The 16,545-nt window shown below is 49.9% G+C and overlaps 1 protein-coding gene and 1 long non-coding RNA gene across 9 annotated transcripts in view; one reads left to right on the top strand and one right to left on the bottom strand.

Moving 5' to 3' along the window:
* Nucleotides 1–1,732: 1,732 nt before the first annotated feature.
* On the bottom strand, nt 1,733–5,897 carry LOC103792365 (uncharacterized). The gene is made up of 4 exons (XR_619076.4): nt 5,802–5,897; nt 5,106–5,172; nt 2,744–2,849; nt 1,733–1,821 (listed from the first exon to the last, which is right to left on the bottom strand). It is a non-coding gene; the product is annotated as an uncharacterized LOC103792365 (long non-coding RNA).
* TNXB (tenascin XB) overlaps nt 4,922–16,545 on the top strand; it is a 71,074-nt gene continuing 59,450 nt past the window's right edge. For 4 of the 8 annotated variants that reach the window (XM_078368836.1, XM_035295292.3, XM_035295289.3 and 1 more), the window contains exons 1-2: nt 4,922–5,052; nt 15,838–16,248. In XM_078368836.1, the coding sequence (XP_078224962.1) occupies nt 15,849–16,248 (400 nt within the window). In that variant the 5' untranslated portion in view covers nt 4,922–5,052; nt 15,838–15,848. Of the gene's footprint in view, nt 5,053–11,988; nt 12,074–12,850; nt 12,928–13,012; nt 13,106–15,837; nt 16,249–16,545 lie in introns of those variants that run through there. The other 4 variants (XM_078368835.1, XM_035295288.3, XM_054253820.2 and 1 more) reach the window with 3 other exon arrangements.

Raw genomic sequence — 16,545 nt, 5'->3', positions numbered from 1 at the left:
TGAGAACAAGGATTTTGGAAGCACATCACCTGAGCTGGATTCGCTGCCTTGCCTTTCATTAGTAGATGTCCTTAAACATTCTGAGGCTTAGTTTCCTTATCTGTAAGAGGAGATGTTCCTACCTCCTAGTCAGGGTTAATGAGAGGATGAAGGACAACGTCCTCAGTGCCTGGTCCATAATAGCTACACCTTGTCCTTATCCCTTGCCCCGTTCTGTCCTCATCTCCATTGTCCTTTTCTCCTCTGCTCCACTTTTATCCCATCTGGGTTTATCACTGTTTAATTGTCCTATTGCTCTTTCTCCTTCCTGACCCCAGTTAGGGGAAGTACTTGAAGTGCTGGCGTCTCAGATGGGGGGCCCTGAGGTGGGGATCCTGCTTCTCTGCTGAGTGGCAAGGCACAGCTGGCACTTCAGTGTGAATGAGACATCAGACCTCTCTTGGCCGAGGGAGTGCAGTGGCAGGAGGGACTTGAGAGGGATGGTGGGTGGTACCCAATGCAGGGTGAAAGCAGGGCAGGCTCTGGCTGCTTGCTGCCCTCAGGCCCATGTGGCTCTCCATTCCTCTGGCCTTACCCCAGAGCCACTCAGCATGCCAGGCCGCTGTCACTCCTGCACCTCATTGGCCCCTCCTGCCCTCTGCCTGCTTTATGTTTCTGTTCTGCTTTCCTTGTGCTACCATCTCCTGCTTTTCTTCCTCAGGATCCTGCCTTTTGTTTTCTCATCCCTGGACTTGTCATTCCTCCCTTCCTCTTTCTAGATTTCTTTCCTGCCTTTCTTTGCTCTCTATTTCATTACCAGTTATCATTACCTCTTTTAGACCCATTATTCATCATTGTTTTTTCTTCTTGTGTATCTTCCCCCACTCCACTGCTTCACTGTTCATTAAAATTTTTTTATGTAAAAATAGAAGTGGGATCTTACTATGTTGTCCAGTCTGGTCTGGAACTCCTGGCCTCAGGCAGTTCTCCCATCTTGGCCTCCCAAAGTGCTAGGATTATAGGCATGAGCCACCGTGCCAGCCTTATTTTATTTTTTTTAACTCACTGTCTTTTTCCTTTGTTTTTCTTGGTCTTCTCATCTGCTGCTGCCACTGACCCTGTGCTTGCCTCCTCCCTTTTCATGCTGCCCCCCACTACTATTTTCTATTCTACTCCTTCATCCACATTCCTTGCTTTTTTCCATTATTTCCTTTTTTTCCCCCACTTTGGTCCTCTCCTCCTCCTTCCTTCCCCCACGCCCTTCACTTCCCACATCAATTCTCTTCCCAGCTGTGGGGGCCAGGACTGGGGAGCCTAATGTTTGCCTCATCGTTCTGCTATGGCTTCTGGATACAGCACATCTGGATTCCGGGGCCCAGATGTGTGGTTGCCACAGCGACCTGGGTCCCTCTGGTAAATACAGGCGCCCACCCGCCCCAGAACAGAGAACAAAACAATTGTGTGACTTTCTTTTGTCACGAGATAGAAATGTCCTTCCTCCTCCCTTCTCCCCACACCCATGTCTCCAGGCAAAGGAAGTTTTAAGGGTCCAAACCCTTCTTTCTGAGGCTCTCTTGCCCCCTTTTCAGCTGTAGCCTCTTAGTTCTCTCCCATCTTTCATCTGGGCTCTTTTCATTCTGTGCTCCCCATTCTCATCCCACCCCCAGTTCTCAGTAATGGAATGTTGACCACCCCCTTCCCCATGTGATGCGGTTTCTTCAAACTGAATCTACAGAATAACTGGATGCAGAAGTTTCAAAAAGCGGATTCTCCACCCTTCTTTGCACAAGTCCTTCAAGAAGCCACTTCGTTTCTTCCCTAAGTCTTCAGTCCTTTCCTTTCCTGGAGTTTGGGGAGGGGAGTGAAAACAGGCTTAGGAATCAGAACACCTGGGAGAGACCCACCTTCACCACCACTAACTTAGCCCCTTGAACAAGACCCTTAATGTCTATGAGTCTCCGTTTCCTCAGCCACAAAGTGGGATTCATGCCCGCACTGTGTAGGAAACTGTTTTGTAAACGGAAGCCCGACACAAGTGTTTTCTATCTTTCCCTTCTCTGGGACTGCTTCTTTGGACTGCAGCCCCTGGCATCTCTTGTTCCCCTGCATTCATCCTTCAGGTCCTTGCCCTCAGTTGCCCTTACAGTCTTCTGTGTCTGCCTTCTCTCCTCTCTGTCTTTCCTTTCCTTTTCTATATCTTTCATCCCTTTTTCTTCCTGAGGTCAGGACAGGAACTTGGAGGATCATTCAAGGAAGGAGGCTCAGAGCTGAAGACACAGGGACTGAGGACACAGAGAACAGCCAGAGCTTGTGGACAGTTCTCAGAAGCACTGACCTTTCTACCACCACCACCCAGGACACCTTAGTGAAGCCAACCCCATCTCTGACCGCTGGGCTTTCCTGCGTTCACGCCTGGGCTCCTTAATCTTTCCCCCTTCTCTCTCCCAGTCCTTTCATATTTCAGTGTTGACTTGAATTTATTGGTCACCTACACTATGCAAGGCTTGGTGCTTTTCTTTTCTTTTCTTTTTGGAGACAGAGTCTCACTCTGTAGCCCAGGCTTTAGTGCAGTGGCATGATCTCGGCTCACCCCAACCTCTGCCTCCTGGATCTGGGTTCAAGCAATTCTGCTTCAGCCTCCTGAGTAGCTGGGATTACAGGCACGTGCCACCATGCCCAGCTAATTTTTGTATTTTTAGTAGAGATGGGGTTTCACCATGTTGGCCAGGCTGGTCTTGAACTCCTCACCTCATAATCCACCCACCTTGGGCTCCCAAAGTGCTGGAATTACAGGCATGAGCCACCTCGCTCTGCCAACTTGGTGCTTTTCTTACAAGCTGTGAACATATAAGACGAGCTGCTCCATGAGCCTGGAAACCAAAGGGTGAATCAAGTGGTAAACAATGATCATTTCAGAACCTGAAACTGTATCCGCGAAGCTTCCAGTGGTTTCCCCAAATGCTTTATAAACTTGTGAACATCTGGAATCCCACATTTCTCAGACCCCAACAGTGGGCTTCCCGAACATCCCGGGACTTCTGGCTCTCCTCTCTGGGGTCCCTGGCCATTCTCTGTGCCAAATGTACTTATGTTGACCATTCTTCCTAAATAATAAAGCCAGGACATAGGGCATAGGCACAAAAAAGAAAAAAGAAAAAGGATATGACCATGGAACAGAAATCTGAAAGTGTCAGAAAAAATTCATACTCTGTGTTCTGCCCTCTGTGTGTGATGCTGTCTCCAGACCCTCCCTCATCCTTTCTCTGCTATGCTGCCCACCTCCTGCCAGGAGATCCTTGGGAAGCTGCTACCTACTCCTGGCTCTGGGGGCTTCAGGCCAAGGCAGAGGAAGGAAGCTGAGCCTGGCTCTGTGCAAGATGCTGACTTCATCCTCCCCATCAAAGCCAGGAAAAAAACAGCCGCACACACCCAGACACACGGACACACACGGGGACACCCACGAGAAAGCCCATGTGTGCCTTTGCCCTCGGCCACATGGAGCTTACTAGGCATCTGGCCACAGCTGTATGCTGTGCAGGCACACCCTGACCCAGGAACACAGCATACCTGTGACCATGGGGATCTGACCTGGTGTGCAGACACCTGGGCTGCCACCCTTCACGTCCCTTTCACTATCACCTGTGACTTGGCCAAGTTACATCTCAGTAGTGAGGTTTGCAGCAGGATAGAGAGACTCGGTCCTTACTGTGAAGCTGAGGGTAGTGGGTTCCCACTTAGCTAGGATAGTTCTCCTCTGTAACAAAGTCTCTTTTTCAGCCTCTTGCCAGAGCAGCACATGGGAAGAGGAAGCCAGGGAAGCACCCAACAGATTACGTGGGGTGTGTCTATCTCCTTGTCTGCCCTGTCCTCTGGCTATCAGTCTTTTGTCTGCCTGGAACCAGAGACAGAGTGCCCGTTTCCTCCTGCGCCTTCCTCTCCCTGCCTCTGCTCCTGCTCCCCTGCAGCACTCAGGCACCAGCGCCCCAACCTGCTTTCCACCACTTAACCCTCTACTCAGGCGACCCACCCTTATGTGTGCCTCCTGCCTCTAGCCCTTTCTTCATCCACAAACATTCCTCCTAACCTTCAGGCTTTCCTTCTCTGTCTCCACTCAACCCCAGCTTCCTCCCCAAGGCTTCTGTTTCCCAGTGTTCACCCAAGCCCTTGCCCTGCCAGTGCCCAAGTCTCACCTGCTCTTTCTCTAGGAACTTACTGAGGTGGGAGAATGCAAAGGGGCAGTGACTGGAGAGGGGCTGAGCAGAACAGACAGCAGGTGTGGCTCGGGGACGGGATAAGCAGAGAAGATAGAAATGATGGGACTAGGGGAGGGCGGGGACTTGGGTTCCTAGAGACAGTTCCAGTTGGAGAAGGAGGTTGTCTCCTGCCTCCTGCCCCCAACCCCTGCTCCCTGCCCTGGACTGCCAAGGGAGAATTGGTGAGAGGATGAGGGAGCCAGTGCTGGGTGACAGACATGGGGTGCAATCCAAAGATCCAAGCTAGAACAGTGGCTGGGAAGAGGTGGGAGGGGAGCATGGGGAAGGGAGGGGAAGGGGACTGGCCTCGAGGAAGGATATAGGCTGAGAGGAAACCACTGGGGTCAGAGAGGAGGGGCAGCAGGTGGGGAAAATGGCAGGAAGGGTGGGGGATGTCAAGTTGGGTAAAAATTGGGGTGAGAGTAAAAAATGGGATAGGGAAAGGGCGTGGAAGGTAAGACCAGGGCTCGGAGTTGAGATGAGGGTATGGTGAGACAGTGGTGCCAGACAGGGAGTGGGGGGGCTGGGGTGAGGGCAGGAGAAGAGGAGGGGTGATGTGGGAGGGCCTGGGAGGGGTGGGAGGACCTGCCCTATCTCCGCTCCCCTCCCTGACCTCATCCTGATCCTCCCCTTCTCCTCCCCTGCTCGCTGCAGACTCCCTCCTTCTCACTGTCGCTACTGAGATCCACAGTCAGTTGTGGCTCAGCCCCTGTTGCAGTGGACAAGTGAGGGAGACTTCCCTGCCCTGCCCTGAGACGCCCCCCTCCCAGAGTTGGCGATAGAGCAGGTGCAGAGGCATTGCAGCTGCCCGGTTGCCCAGGTAAGGAACAGAGCTCTGGGGAGACCCAGAAGGAGAGGCAGGGGATTTCTCACCTGTCCTCACACCCCAGGTGAAGGTGTGGCAGGTGAGCTCTCAGCAGTGCTCCCAGGGTAAGGACTTCTGCTCAGGAAGAGGAGATAGGAGCATTCACTATGGGAGTGAGGGGACAGGGAGTCGGGACAGGGAGTCAGGGGACCAGGCTTCCTGTGAAGGAGTGTCTGGGAGGCAAAGGTGGTATGTGTGTGTTGGGGTGGGTGGTGTATATCAGGGTGGGGGGTGTATGTCAGGGTTTGGATGGGATGCAGACAACTGAGAGGGGTTGGGAACAAACTGAGGGACTCCGGGAGTCAGATGGTGGAACCAGGATAGAGGTGGTTATTGGTAGGTGAGCCCCTGGGCCCTGGAGGTGCTGGGGCTGGCAGGAAGATAGGGCTGGGCTGAGGGGGTGGCCAGCTGAACCTCACAAGGAAAGTGCTTTTGGAACCCCAAGTGCTGGGCTGGAGCAGCTGAGGCCAGGCTCTGGGCTCCAGACTCCGGGCTCCAGGAGGTGCCAGAGGGTGCTTTGGACATCCAGATAGGAATCCATCCCTAGGTGGCAGCGTGAGAGTTGCAGGGAGGGAGCTCGGGGAGATCTCTTCAGGAAATACTGAAATGGGACAGTCAGGACCCTCAGGTCTGGGAAGTGCAGAGAGCCTGCAGAGAGGATCCTAAAACTTGTTCTTGGCCAGAGCTCTGCACTCATGACTCACGGTTCAGTAGGGCTGGGATGGCTGAGAGATGCCTCTGGGGGTACAGGGGCTCCGTCTTCACTCTGTGCTCCTTCCAGGCTCCCCCTGCCTCTGTCTGAACCCGAGCTCTCACCCCCGACCCCTCCCACCCCCACCCCTGCCGCCACCAGTACACGTGACACTCGCTGGGTGGGGCGGGTGGGCCCCTTATCTCGCCTGGAAAGAATTTCATGGCATAGAAACAACTGGAAGTGGAACTGAGAGGAACTACTGGGAAGCAACTCGGAAACACCACAGCTGCTGCCCGGCCCGCCCCTGCTTCCCGCATCTCCAGCCCCTCCTCTTTTCCCTGACCCTGCCTCCAAGTGCCTGCGGATCCAGCACCTCAAATTCCTCCAACTTCCTTCTGCTCACTCGAGACCTGGCCACTAGGGTGCAGGACCAGAACTTGCCTTCCTGTCTCTCATTGCTCCCCTAACCATTTTCGACTGGGGGCAGGAAATCCTTTCTCTTAATTTTTCCATTCCCAGGCCGATTAGCTCCTCAGAATAAGGGCCATCTGGATTCCCCAACCTACACCTCCCTGACACCTCCCTCCCACCTGGTTTCAGCCCAGCATCTGGGACCCCCACATTCCCTTGTAAGTCTCACTCCTAGAATTCTTCTACCTTCACCTCTCATTGCCAGATTCAACTGGGGGTGTAGCAGGAGGGTCAGAGGGAAGCATGGGGGTGGGGCCAGAACCCCCATCTCTGGAACGTCTCTTATGGAAGACAGCCCCTCTCCCCACCCCTTGGGACCTGTACAGTCCCTAATGAGCAAAGTGTCAAAGTTGGCTACAATACCAAATACCCAGGAAGCTGAGTCACAGTTTGGGACGATGCCCCCATCCCTGCCAGCCCTCCAACTGTGGGGAGGGTGCCAAGAGGGTGAGGCCATACCCCCCCAAACACACTGCAGAGACCCACCCCAGACATAGCGACAGGGGGAATGGTGAAGGGGAGACAGAAGAGACACCCAATTCTTTGCTTGCCCAGTACTGAGAAAAGAGCAGAATTCTTCCAGGAGCTGGAAGAGGGAGCTAGAGGGGTGGGTGGTGGCAACAGGGCAGGGAGAGAGATAGGGAAGGAGCCTCTGTGTGTGTGGTCAATGGAGGCTGCTCTGCTCTTCTAGTCCAGTCTCACCAGCTCTCCAGGAAAGCTGGTGAGCTGTCTTCACTCCTTCCTGCTGCCAAGACTCTCTCCCTTTCCCCAGGAGGGAAAGCTGAGGAATTCGATTATTTGGGGAGGGGCACTGGACAACTCACAGAGGCCTCCAGGGGTACGGGGAAGTGTGGGGGAGGCCATGTGTCCTCTGCTCCCCACTGGGGAACAGCCTCCTGTTTGGTTCCTCTCACACCATCTAGGTTCTTTCATTCACACAGCTGCCCTTGGAGCCAACAAGAAATCAACCTTCTTAGGTGCAACCCAATGACTCAGTGTGGAGGAAACCTGAAGGGGAGGATGTGTGTGTGTGTGTGTGTGTGTGTGTGTGTGTGCGCGCGTGCGCGCACGCGCATGGGCACCCCTATGTGTGCCTGCAAGGATGCAGGCTTTTGGGGGTGGATTTGTGTATCTCTGTGCAGGTATGTTTATTTTGTATTTGTGGATGAACACATGAATATGTTTGTAAGTGTACGTGTGTACACATGTTTGTGTAAGCACTCCCATGGTGTGGAGTGATTTGCAATGGCTTAGACTTGAAGTGACAAGATGTGAGGGTAGGCCAGAGCCCACCTCTTACCCAAGCCTGCACTCCAGGCTGTGAGAGGGCCAGGGGCACAGGAAAGGGCAGCTCTCTGCATTCCTGGCCTCTCGGCCTGAGCTTTCTTGGGTGGGGAGCTTCTTGGTGTGGAAACACTCTGTCCCTGTGCAGCTCCCCTTCCGTCTCTTGCTGGCTGGTAGCAGAATGTGATGGCTGGTAGCCCTGAAAACTCCTTTTTCTCTGATCCAGGAGAAAAGTTTAAAAGTGGAAAGCCAGAAGATGTGTGCCTGTTGGGCAGGGGTGTGTGTGTGTCACAGTCACCACCGCCTACCAGTGACACATCCCCCACTCCTCACCAGCCAGGAATTTCCACACCCACCCTGCCCTCCTTTGTCCAGCCTCTGGTCTGGAAGAGCTGGGCACCTTTCAGCATCTCCTCAACTCTTCACCTGAGCTGAATCCTGACCGGCCTCCTCACACTCCTGTTCGCCATAGCCCTCTCTCCTGTCTCATCCTGGGACTCCCCCACCCCCCACTACCTTTCCTCTCACCTCTTGTCTCTCTGTGCTCCCCAATCCCTGCCTCAGTTAACTCCACAAACAAACACAACTGGGTAACCATCATCCAGATCAAGAAACAAGACACTTTTAGCACCATCGCCCCACCACACCCCTGCTAGTCACCACCCCCTCAAGAGTATCACACTTCTGACTTGAGGCACTGCAGATTAATGTTGCCTCTCCTCAAACTTCACGGAAATAGAACTATTCAGCATGTTCCTTCCTGTGTCTGGCTTTTGTTCAACCTCATCTTAGTGAGATCCATCACACAACTGCATATGACTATAGTTCATTCCTGCTTTATTTTATTCCACTGTGTGAATAAGCCACAATTTATTTAATCTATTCTACTGATGTGAAATGTTTGAGTGGATCGCAGTTTGGGGCTATTATGAGCAGTACTGCTGTGTTGGGTACAGGGTACATTCCTAGGAGTGAAATTGCAGGATCAGAGGGTTTGCATGTGTTCAGCTTTAGTACATTTAGTAGGTTCCATCAAACAGTTTTCCAAAGTGCTTGTACCATCTGGTCCTGCCAGGATGTGCCCTGGTCTGGCTTGATTCTGCCTCTGCCCTGGTGGCTGTGTCTAACCAACTTCCAATCCCAGACACTGTCCGTGGTCCTAGCCCTGACCTTGGTGCTGCCCTTGGTTCCAGCTTTAATGCTAGTCCTGCATTTGAATTGAACTTTTCATTCATTCATATAGTCAGTAAATATTTATTGAGCACAAATTATGTGCCAGATGCAAGGATACAGCATCCAAGAAAAAAAATAGGGTGCCATGCCTGCCCTCATGGACTTTATAGTCTACTGGGCAAGAAAGTAATAATAACCTCACAGTATATTTATTTATATATTACTTTGGACTTCAAAAATATAAAAAAAATTTATTTATATATGGTTACAAATTATTATAAATGCTACAAGTGAGAATGACATGATGCTGTGATATCAAATGATAGGAGGACCTAACCTGGTCAAGAAAACTTCCCTGTGAAAAAAAGGGCAGGCTGAGACCGGAGGATGAGAAGGCCAAGAGAGAAGGGAACAGTGTTCCACACGGATGGAACAGTGTATACAGAGGTCCGGGGTTGGGGATGGGCACAGAGAGTGTGAGGGACTTGAAGGTCAGTGGGGCGTGGGGCTGGAATGGAGAGAAAGAGGGAAATATTATGGGACATGAAGTGGGGCAGGGGCCACATGAGAGTAGCTGTCCATGTTCTAAGAGAATTTGGAAGGGAGACATGGAAGCATTTTGAGGGGAGAGACGTCCTGGTTGCCTTTGTGAGACTGTAGAGGGCAAAAGTGGAGGCAGAGGGAAGAGTCAGGGCCTGACACAGTGGCTCACGTCTGTAATCCCAGTACATTGGGAGGCTGGAGTGGGAGGATTGCTTGAGCCCAGGAGTTCAAGGCCAGCCTGGGCAACATAGCAAGATCCTATCTCTTAAAAAAATTAAAAATTAGCTGAGCATGATGGCACACACCTGTAGTCCCCAGCTACTCAGGAAGCTGAGGTGAGAGGATTACTTGAGCACAGGAAGTCAATGCTGCAGTGAGCTATGGTCACACCACTGCACTACAGCCTAGGTGACAGAGTGAGACCCTGTCTCAAAAAAAAAAGGCAGCCAGGAGGCAATTACAATTGTTAGGCAAGAGGTGGATGGAAGGAAGCTTGGATTAGAATGAAAGTAAGTGGGAGAGAAGGAAACGAATTAAAGAGATGTTTATGAGAAAATATGGGTAGATACAAGGAAACATGGTGGCATTGAATGGGCTGTTAGGCTTCTGGCTCGTAAAGCTGGATGGATGGTGGGGCTCTGAGCTTTGATGGGGAATTCTGGGAGGGGATGGGATACAGGTGACCGTGAATTCAGTTTTGGCATGGTGAATTTGAGGTGCCCAAGTGGAGATGCTAAGTAGGCAGGTGGATAGATTGCCGTGGAGTGAGAGGAAGATGACTGGGCTGTTTTACAAACTGGTATATATTGGAAATTGAAGTCATGAGTCTGGATGAAGGTACCAGGTGGGTGACTAGAGCGGTGGGTCTGTGAATTAGTAGAAATTTGTTGCACTTCACAGTCATCTGGAAACATTGAGAAATTCTAAATAAAATTCAGTTACTCGGTCATTCTAGTCACATCTCAAGTGTTACAGAGCCACGTATCCCTCCTGGCTACCGCATTGGTCAGCGTGGACACAGAATGTCTTAAATGAGAAGATGTGGTGAAATGCGCCCAGTGACTTTGAGAGAGGGCAAGCAAGATGAAGACAAATGTCCCTTAGATTTTGTGGCACCGAGGTCACTGGGAAACCCTAGAGGGGGCTGTTTGGTTGGTTGGAGGGAGTAGAGAGTGGATTGAGGCATGCATGGGCTACGGGGAAATGGAAACACCAAATACAAATAAATCTTGACAACAGCGGTCATGAAGTAAAGGAGAGAAGTATGTGGTGTCTGGAGGGGGTGTGAGATTGGGGAAATGCTTTTTAAGGTGAAACTATTATTACAACTTTTGAAACAGAGTCTCGCTCTGTTCCCCAGGCTGGAGTGCAGTAGCACAATCTCGGCTCACTGCAACCTCCGCCTCCTGAGTTCAAGCGATTCTCCTGCCTCAGCCTCCCAAGTAGCTGGGATTACAGGTGCCCACCACCATGCCTGGCTAATTTTTTTGTATTTTTAGTAGAGACAGGGTTTCACCATGTTGGTCAGGCTGGTTTCAAACTCTGGGTCTCAGGATCTGCTCGGCTCTGCCTCCCAAAGTGCTGGCATTATAGGCTTGAGCCACTGCACCTAGCCACGGTTTAATTTTTATACAGTAAAATGCAAAAGTTTTAAGTATGCAGCTCAATGAATTTTTGAATATGTATACATTTGCATAACCACCCAGATTAAGACACAAAATATTTCCAGAAATATGACTCCTTTTGGTCAATAATCCCTGCAAGTAATCCTATCCTGTCTTCTAAAAGCAGAGATGAACTCTGCCTGTTTTGAAACCTCATGTAAATGATGTCATTCAAAAGTTCCTTTTTTTTTGACCAAGCGTGGTGGCTCACGCCTGTAATCTCATCACTTTGGGAGGCTGAGGTGGGCAGATCACCTGAGGTTAGGAGTTCAAGACCAGCCTGGCCAACATGGTGAAACCCTGCCTTTATAAAAAAATTTTTTGTAAGTTATCTTTTTTTTTAAATGTAGCTCAGGAATGGTATATGAGAGTGTTCTCTTTTTGTGTGTGGTATTTTTTCCTCAGCATTATGTATGTGAAATTCACCCATGTTGTTGCATGTAGCAATAGGGTGTTTTTAATTGCTGTATACTATTCCGTTGTATGACTCTGGCACAATTTACCCACTCTACGAATGGACACTTGAGTTGTTTTCAGTTTTGGCTAATACAGGAATAAATCTGATGAACATTATTGTCTATGTCTTTTGGAAGATCTATATAGTCATTCCCACTGGATATTTAGTTATAGATATCTGGGTTATAGACTATGATTTAGCAGATACTACCAAACAACTTTCCAGTGTTTGCACTAATATATGCTCCCACTTGCCAAAGATGAGAATTCCAGTTGCTTTACATTCTTCCCAATAACGAGCAATGACAGCCTCTTTAGAGAGTGACAAGCATTCTGGAGGATATTTAGTGGCATCTCATTATGGTTTTAATGTACATTTACCTGATGACTAGTGATTTTGTGCATTTTTAAAATGTTTATTGGTGCTAGGTGCAGTGGCTCACACCTGGAAGCCCAGTTACTCTGGAAGCTGAGGCAGGAGGATTGCTTCAGGACAGGAGTTCAAGGCCAGCCTGGGCAACATAGCAAGATCCCATCTCTAAAAATAATTTTAAAATTAGCCAGGCATGGTGATGCACACCTCTAGTTCCAGCTACTCTGGAGGCTAAGACAGGAAGATCACTTGAACCCAGGAGTTTGAGGCTGCAATGAGCTGTGATTGTGCCACTGTGCTCCATCCTAGATGTCAGAGGTAGAGTTTATCTTAAAATAAAATGAAATAGGCTAGGTGTCGTGGCTCACACCTGTAATCCCAACACTTTGGGAAGCCAAGGCTGGTGGATCACTTGAGGTCAGGAGTTTCAGACCAGTCTGGCCAACTTGGTGAAACCCTGTCTCTACTAAAAAAAAAAAAATTAATTAATTAAAAAAATACAAAAAAAAATGAGCTGGGCATGGTAGCACATGCCTATAATCCTGGTTACTCTGGAGGCTGAGGCAGGACAATTACTTGAGCCTGGGTAAAATAAATAAAGTGTTTATTGGCCCTTTGGCTATATTCTTTTCTGGCATACCTGTTTAAGTCTTTTGCCAGTTTAAAAGACTGGGTTTCCTCATTGTGGCTTTTTGTGTTGTTTTGCTTTGCAGAGTTCTTTTTTCTTTTTCTTTTTTTTTTTTTTTTGAGATGGAGTCTCACTCTGTCACCAGGGTGGAGTGCAGTGGCACAACTTCAACTCCTGCAACCTCTGCCTCCTGGGTTCGTGTGATTCTCCTGCCTCAGCCTCCTGAGTAGCTGGGACCACAGGCATGTGCCACCACGCACAGCTAATTTTTTATATTTTTAGTAGAGACAGGGTTTCACCATGTTGGCCAGGATGGTCTTGAACTCTTGACCTCATGATCTGCCCGCCTCAGCCTCCCAAAGTGCTGGGATTACAGGTGTGAGTCACCACTCCTGGCCCCTTCTTATTCTCTTAATGATGTCATTTGATGACCTGAAATTTTGTTTTGTTTTGTTTTTTTGAAACAGGGTGTCAGCTCTGTTGCCCAGGCTAAAGTGCAGTGGCATGATCACAGCTCACCACAGCCTTGACCTCCCAGACTCAGGTGATCCTCCCACCTCAGTCCCTGAGTAGCTGGGACTACAGGTGTGCCCCACCATGCCCAGCAAATTGTTTTTGTTTTTTTGTAGAGACAGAATCTCACTGTGTTGCCCAGGCTGGTCTCCAACTCCTGGGCTCAAGCAATCTTCCCACTTAGACCTCCTAAAGCACTGGGATTACAGGTATGAGCTATTACATCTGACCTATGGTTAGGTTTTGTGTGTGTTTCACTTAAGAAATCTTGCAGCTGGGCACGGTGGCTCAAGCCTGTGATCCTAGCACTTTGGGAGGCCCAGTGAGGTAGATCGCCTGAGGTCAGGAGTTCGAGATCAGCCTGGCCAACATGATAAAACCCTGTCACTATTAAAAATACCAAAAACGGTGGGTGTGGTGGCAGACGCCTATAATCCCAACTACTTGGGAGGTTAAGGCAGGAGAATCACTTGAACCTGGGAGATGGAGGTTGCAGTGAGCCGAGATAACACCACTGCACTCCAGTCTGGGTGACAGAGTGAGACTCTGTCTAAAAAAAGAAAAAGAAATGTTGTTTACTCCAAGGTCAGAAATTTTTTTCTTCTGTAAGATATTGCTGGCTGGGCACGGTGGCTCAAGCCTGTAATCCCAGCACTTTGGGAGGCCGAGGCAGGTGGATCACGAGGTCAAGAGATCGAGACCATCCTGATCAACATGGCAAAATCCCGTCTCTACTAAAAATATAAAAAACTAGCTGGGCATGGTGGCGCATGCCTGTAATCCCAGCTACTCAGGAGGCTGAGGCAGGAGAATTGCCTGAACCCAGGAGGCGGAGGTTACAGTGAGCTGAGATCGAGCCATTGCACTCCAGCCTGGGTAACAAGAGCAAAACTCCGTCTCAAAAAAGGAAAATAAAAGATATTGCTATGAAAGGTATTGCTTTACTTTTCATATTTAGGTCTTGGGTTCATCTCAAATTAATTTCTGTATGTCAGAAATAAGGTGGAGAATGACTGTTTTTTCATGTATGGATGTTGGGTTGACCCAGCACCGGTATCTAAAAAGACCACCCTTTCTCTTTTTAACTGCAGGGGCACCTTTGTCATGAATGAGGTGACCATATATGTGTGGGCCTCTTTGTGGGCCCTAGTCTATTTCATCTTTCTATTCTTGCACCTTTAAAATAAGTCTCAAGGCCGGGCGCAGTGGCTCACGCCTATAATCCCAGCACTTTGGGAGGCCAAGGGGGGTGGATCACGAGGTCAAGAGATCAAGACCATCCTGGTCAACAAGATGAAACCTCGTCTCTACTAAAAATACAAAAATTAGCTGGGCATGGTGGCCTGCCTGTAATCCCAGCTACTCAGGAGGCTGAGGCAGGAGAATTGCCTGAACCCAGGAGGCGTAGGTTGAGGTGAGCTGAGATCGCACCATTGCACTCCAGCCTGGGTAACAAGAGCAAAACTCCATCACAAAATAAAATAAAATACTTCTCGATATTTGATCATATAAGTCCTGAGGAAAAGGGTTTTTTGTTTTTTTTTTTTGAGACGGGGTTTCACTTTTGTTACCCAGGCTGGAGTGCAATGGCATGATCTCGGCTCACTGCAACCTCCGCCTCCTGGGTTCAGGCAATTCTCCTGCCTCAGCCTCCTGAGTAGCTGGGATTACAGGCACGCGCCGCCATGCCCAGCTAATTTTTTTTTTTTTTTTTTTTTGTATTTTTAGTAGAGACGGGCTTTCACCATATTGACCAGGATGGTCTCCATCTCTTAACCTCGTGATCCACCCGCCTCGGCCTCCCAAAGTGCTGGGATTACAGGCTTGAGCCACCGCGCCCGGCCTGAAAAGGGTTTTTTTTTTTTTTTTTCAATCAGAGATATTTGAGCAAGGATCTAGTTGAGAGTGAGTAGTTGAATAAAAAAGAGAAGCCAGGATGGTGGCTCATGCCTGTAATCCCAGCACTTTGGGAGGCCAAGGCAGGTGGATCACTTGAGGTCAGGAATTCGAGACCAGCCTAGCCAACATGGTGAAACTTCATCTCTACTAAAAATACAAAAATTAGCCAGGCATGGTGGCAGTTGCCTGTAATCCCAGCTACTCGGGAGGCTGAGGCAGAAAAATTACTGGAGCTAGGAGGCAGAGGTTAGGTTGCAGTGAGCCAAGATCGCACCACTGCATTCCAGCCTGTGCAACAGAGTGAGACTCTGCCTCAAAAAAAAGTAAGTGAAAGAGAGAGGGAGAAGATAATCTACACTTTAAGGTTTCTTAGAAGACAGAAGGAGGTGGGGTCCAGATGCTTGAGGAAGGATTGGCCCTAGGTACTCATCCACTAATTCATTCAACATTGCTGTGTCGGATAGAACATTTACCCAAAACATTTATGTGCCAGACACAAGTATACAGCAATGCTGGGATAAATGACGTCCTCGTTCTCATGGAGCTCCCATTCTAGTATTGAGAGAAAGGTAATAAACAGGTAAACAGATTAACTCAGGCAGCAGTAAGTGCCATGAAGGGCAGGAACATGATTTGTGATGGAGAGTCGTGGAAGACTGCCCTAACTGGGAGTTAAGATTTGAAGATGGAGCCAGCCTTTAAGAGCGGAATGAAGGGCATCCCAGACAGAGAGAACATATGGTACAAAGGCCCTTGGTGTAGTGAGAGCCTATAGTGCTTGGGGGACAAACAAAAGACCAGTGTAGGGGAACACAGTAGAAAAGGGGGTGAGGAGCAGGATAACCAAATGATATCAGAGGTAGAGAACAGACTTGCCCAGGGAGGGTATCCTTTAGGGTTGGGCTCAATGTGAATTTTTACATACATGTGAGTTGGGTAGATTACTTGTGGATGGTGGGACTGTGGGTATGTGCTAGAGAAGGGGGGATTCATTTTGTCTCCTTTTTGAACCTGCTTTCATATGTGTCCTCTCTCCCTGCAGCCTCTTGAAAGATGCCAGCCCAGCATCCTGTAACCTCCAGCCTGGCTCTCCTGGTGCTGCTGGGCACAGCCAGAGCAGGCCCCTTCTCTTCACGGTCCAATGTGACACTGCCAGCCCCCAGGCCCCCTCCCCAGCCAGGAGGTCACACAGTGGGGGCAGGAGGGGGAAGCCCCTCTTCTCAGCTTTACGAGCACACAGTGGAAGGAGGGGAGAAGCAGGTGGTATTCACCCACCGCATTAACCTGCCCCCTTCCACTGGCTGTGGCTGTCCCCCAGGCACTGAGCCCCCAGTCCCTGCTTCAGAGGTGCAGGCCCTGAGGGTCCGGTTAGAGATCCTGGAGGAGTTGGTGAAGGGGCTCAAGGAACAATGCACTGGGGGATGTTGTCCTGCTGCTGCCCAGGCTGGCACAGGTGAGCAGGTGATCACAGAAGAGGGTGGAGAGGTGGGTTAGGGTGGGACGGGCACTACCAGCCAATAAAGGTCCTTGGCATGAATTAGAAGAAGGCATTCCTTCCTCACCCTCTGGGGTATGGATGCAGCATAGAACACAACTTGGAGAGCAGAGCTGGGCTACCTGTCAACCAAAGCATACTCCAGGGCCCTGAGAGGCTGCTTACATTACACATATTAGCAACCAGGAGCAGACATCTCATAACTGGCCTTATGACATGAGGCTGGCCTGGCTAGGGCCCCTGCACATAGGAGCA

This window comes from Callithrix jacchus, chromosome 4 (genome assembly GCF_049354715.1).
Source record: "Callithrix jacchus isolate 240 chromosome 4, calJac240_pri, whole genome shotgun sequence".
NCBI classification, from domain to species: domain Eukaryota; kingdom Metazoa; phylum Chordata; class Mammalia; order Primates; family Cebidae; genus Callithrix; species Callithrix jacchus.
This window is presented reverse-complemented; position numbering and strand designations above follow the sequence as displayed.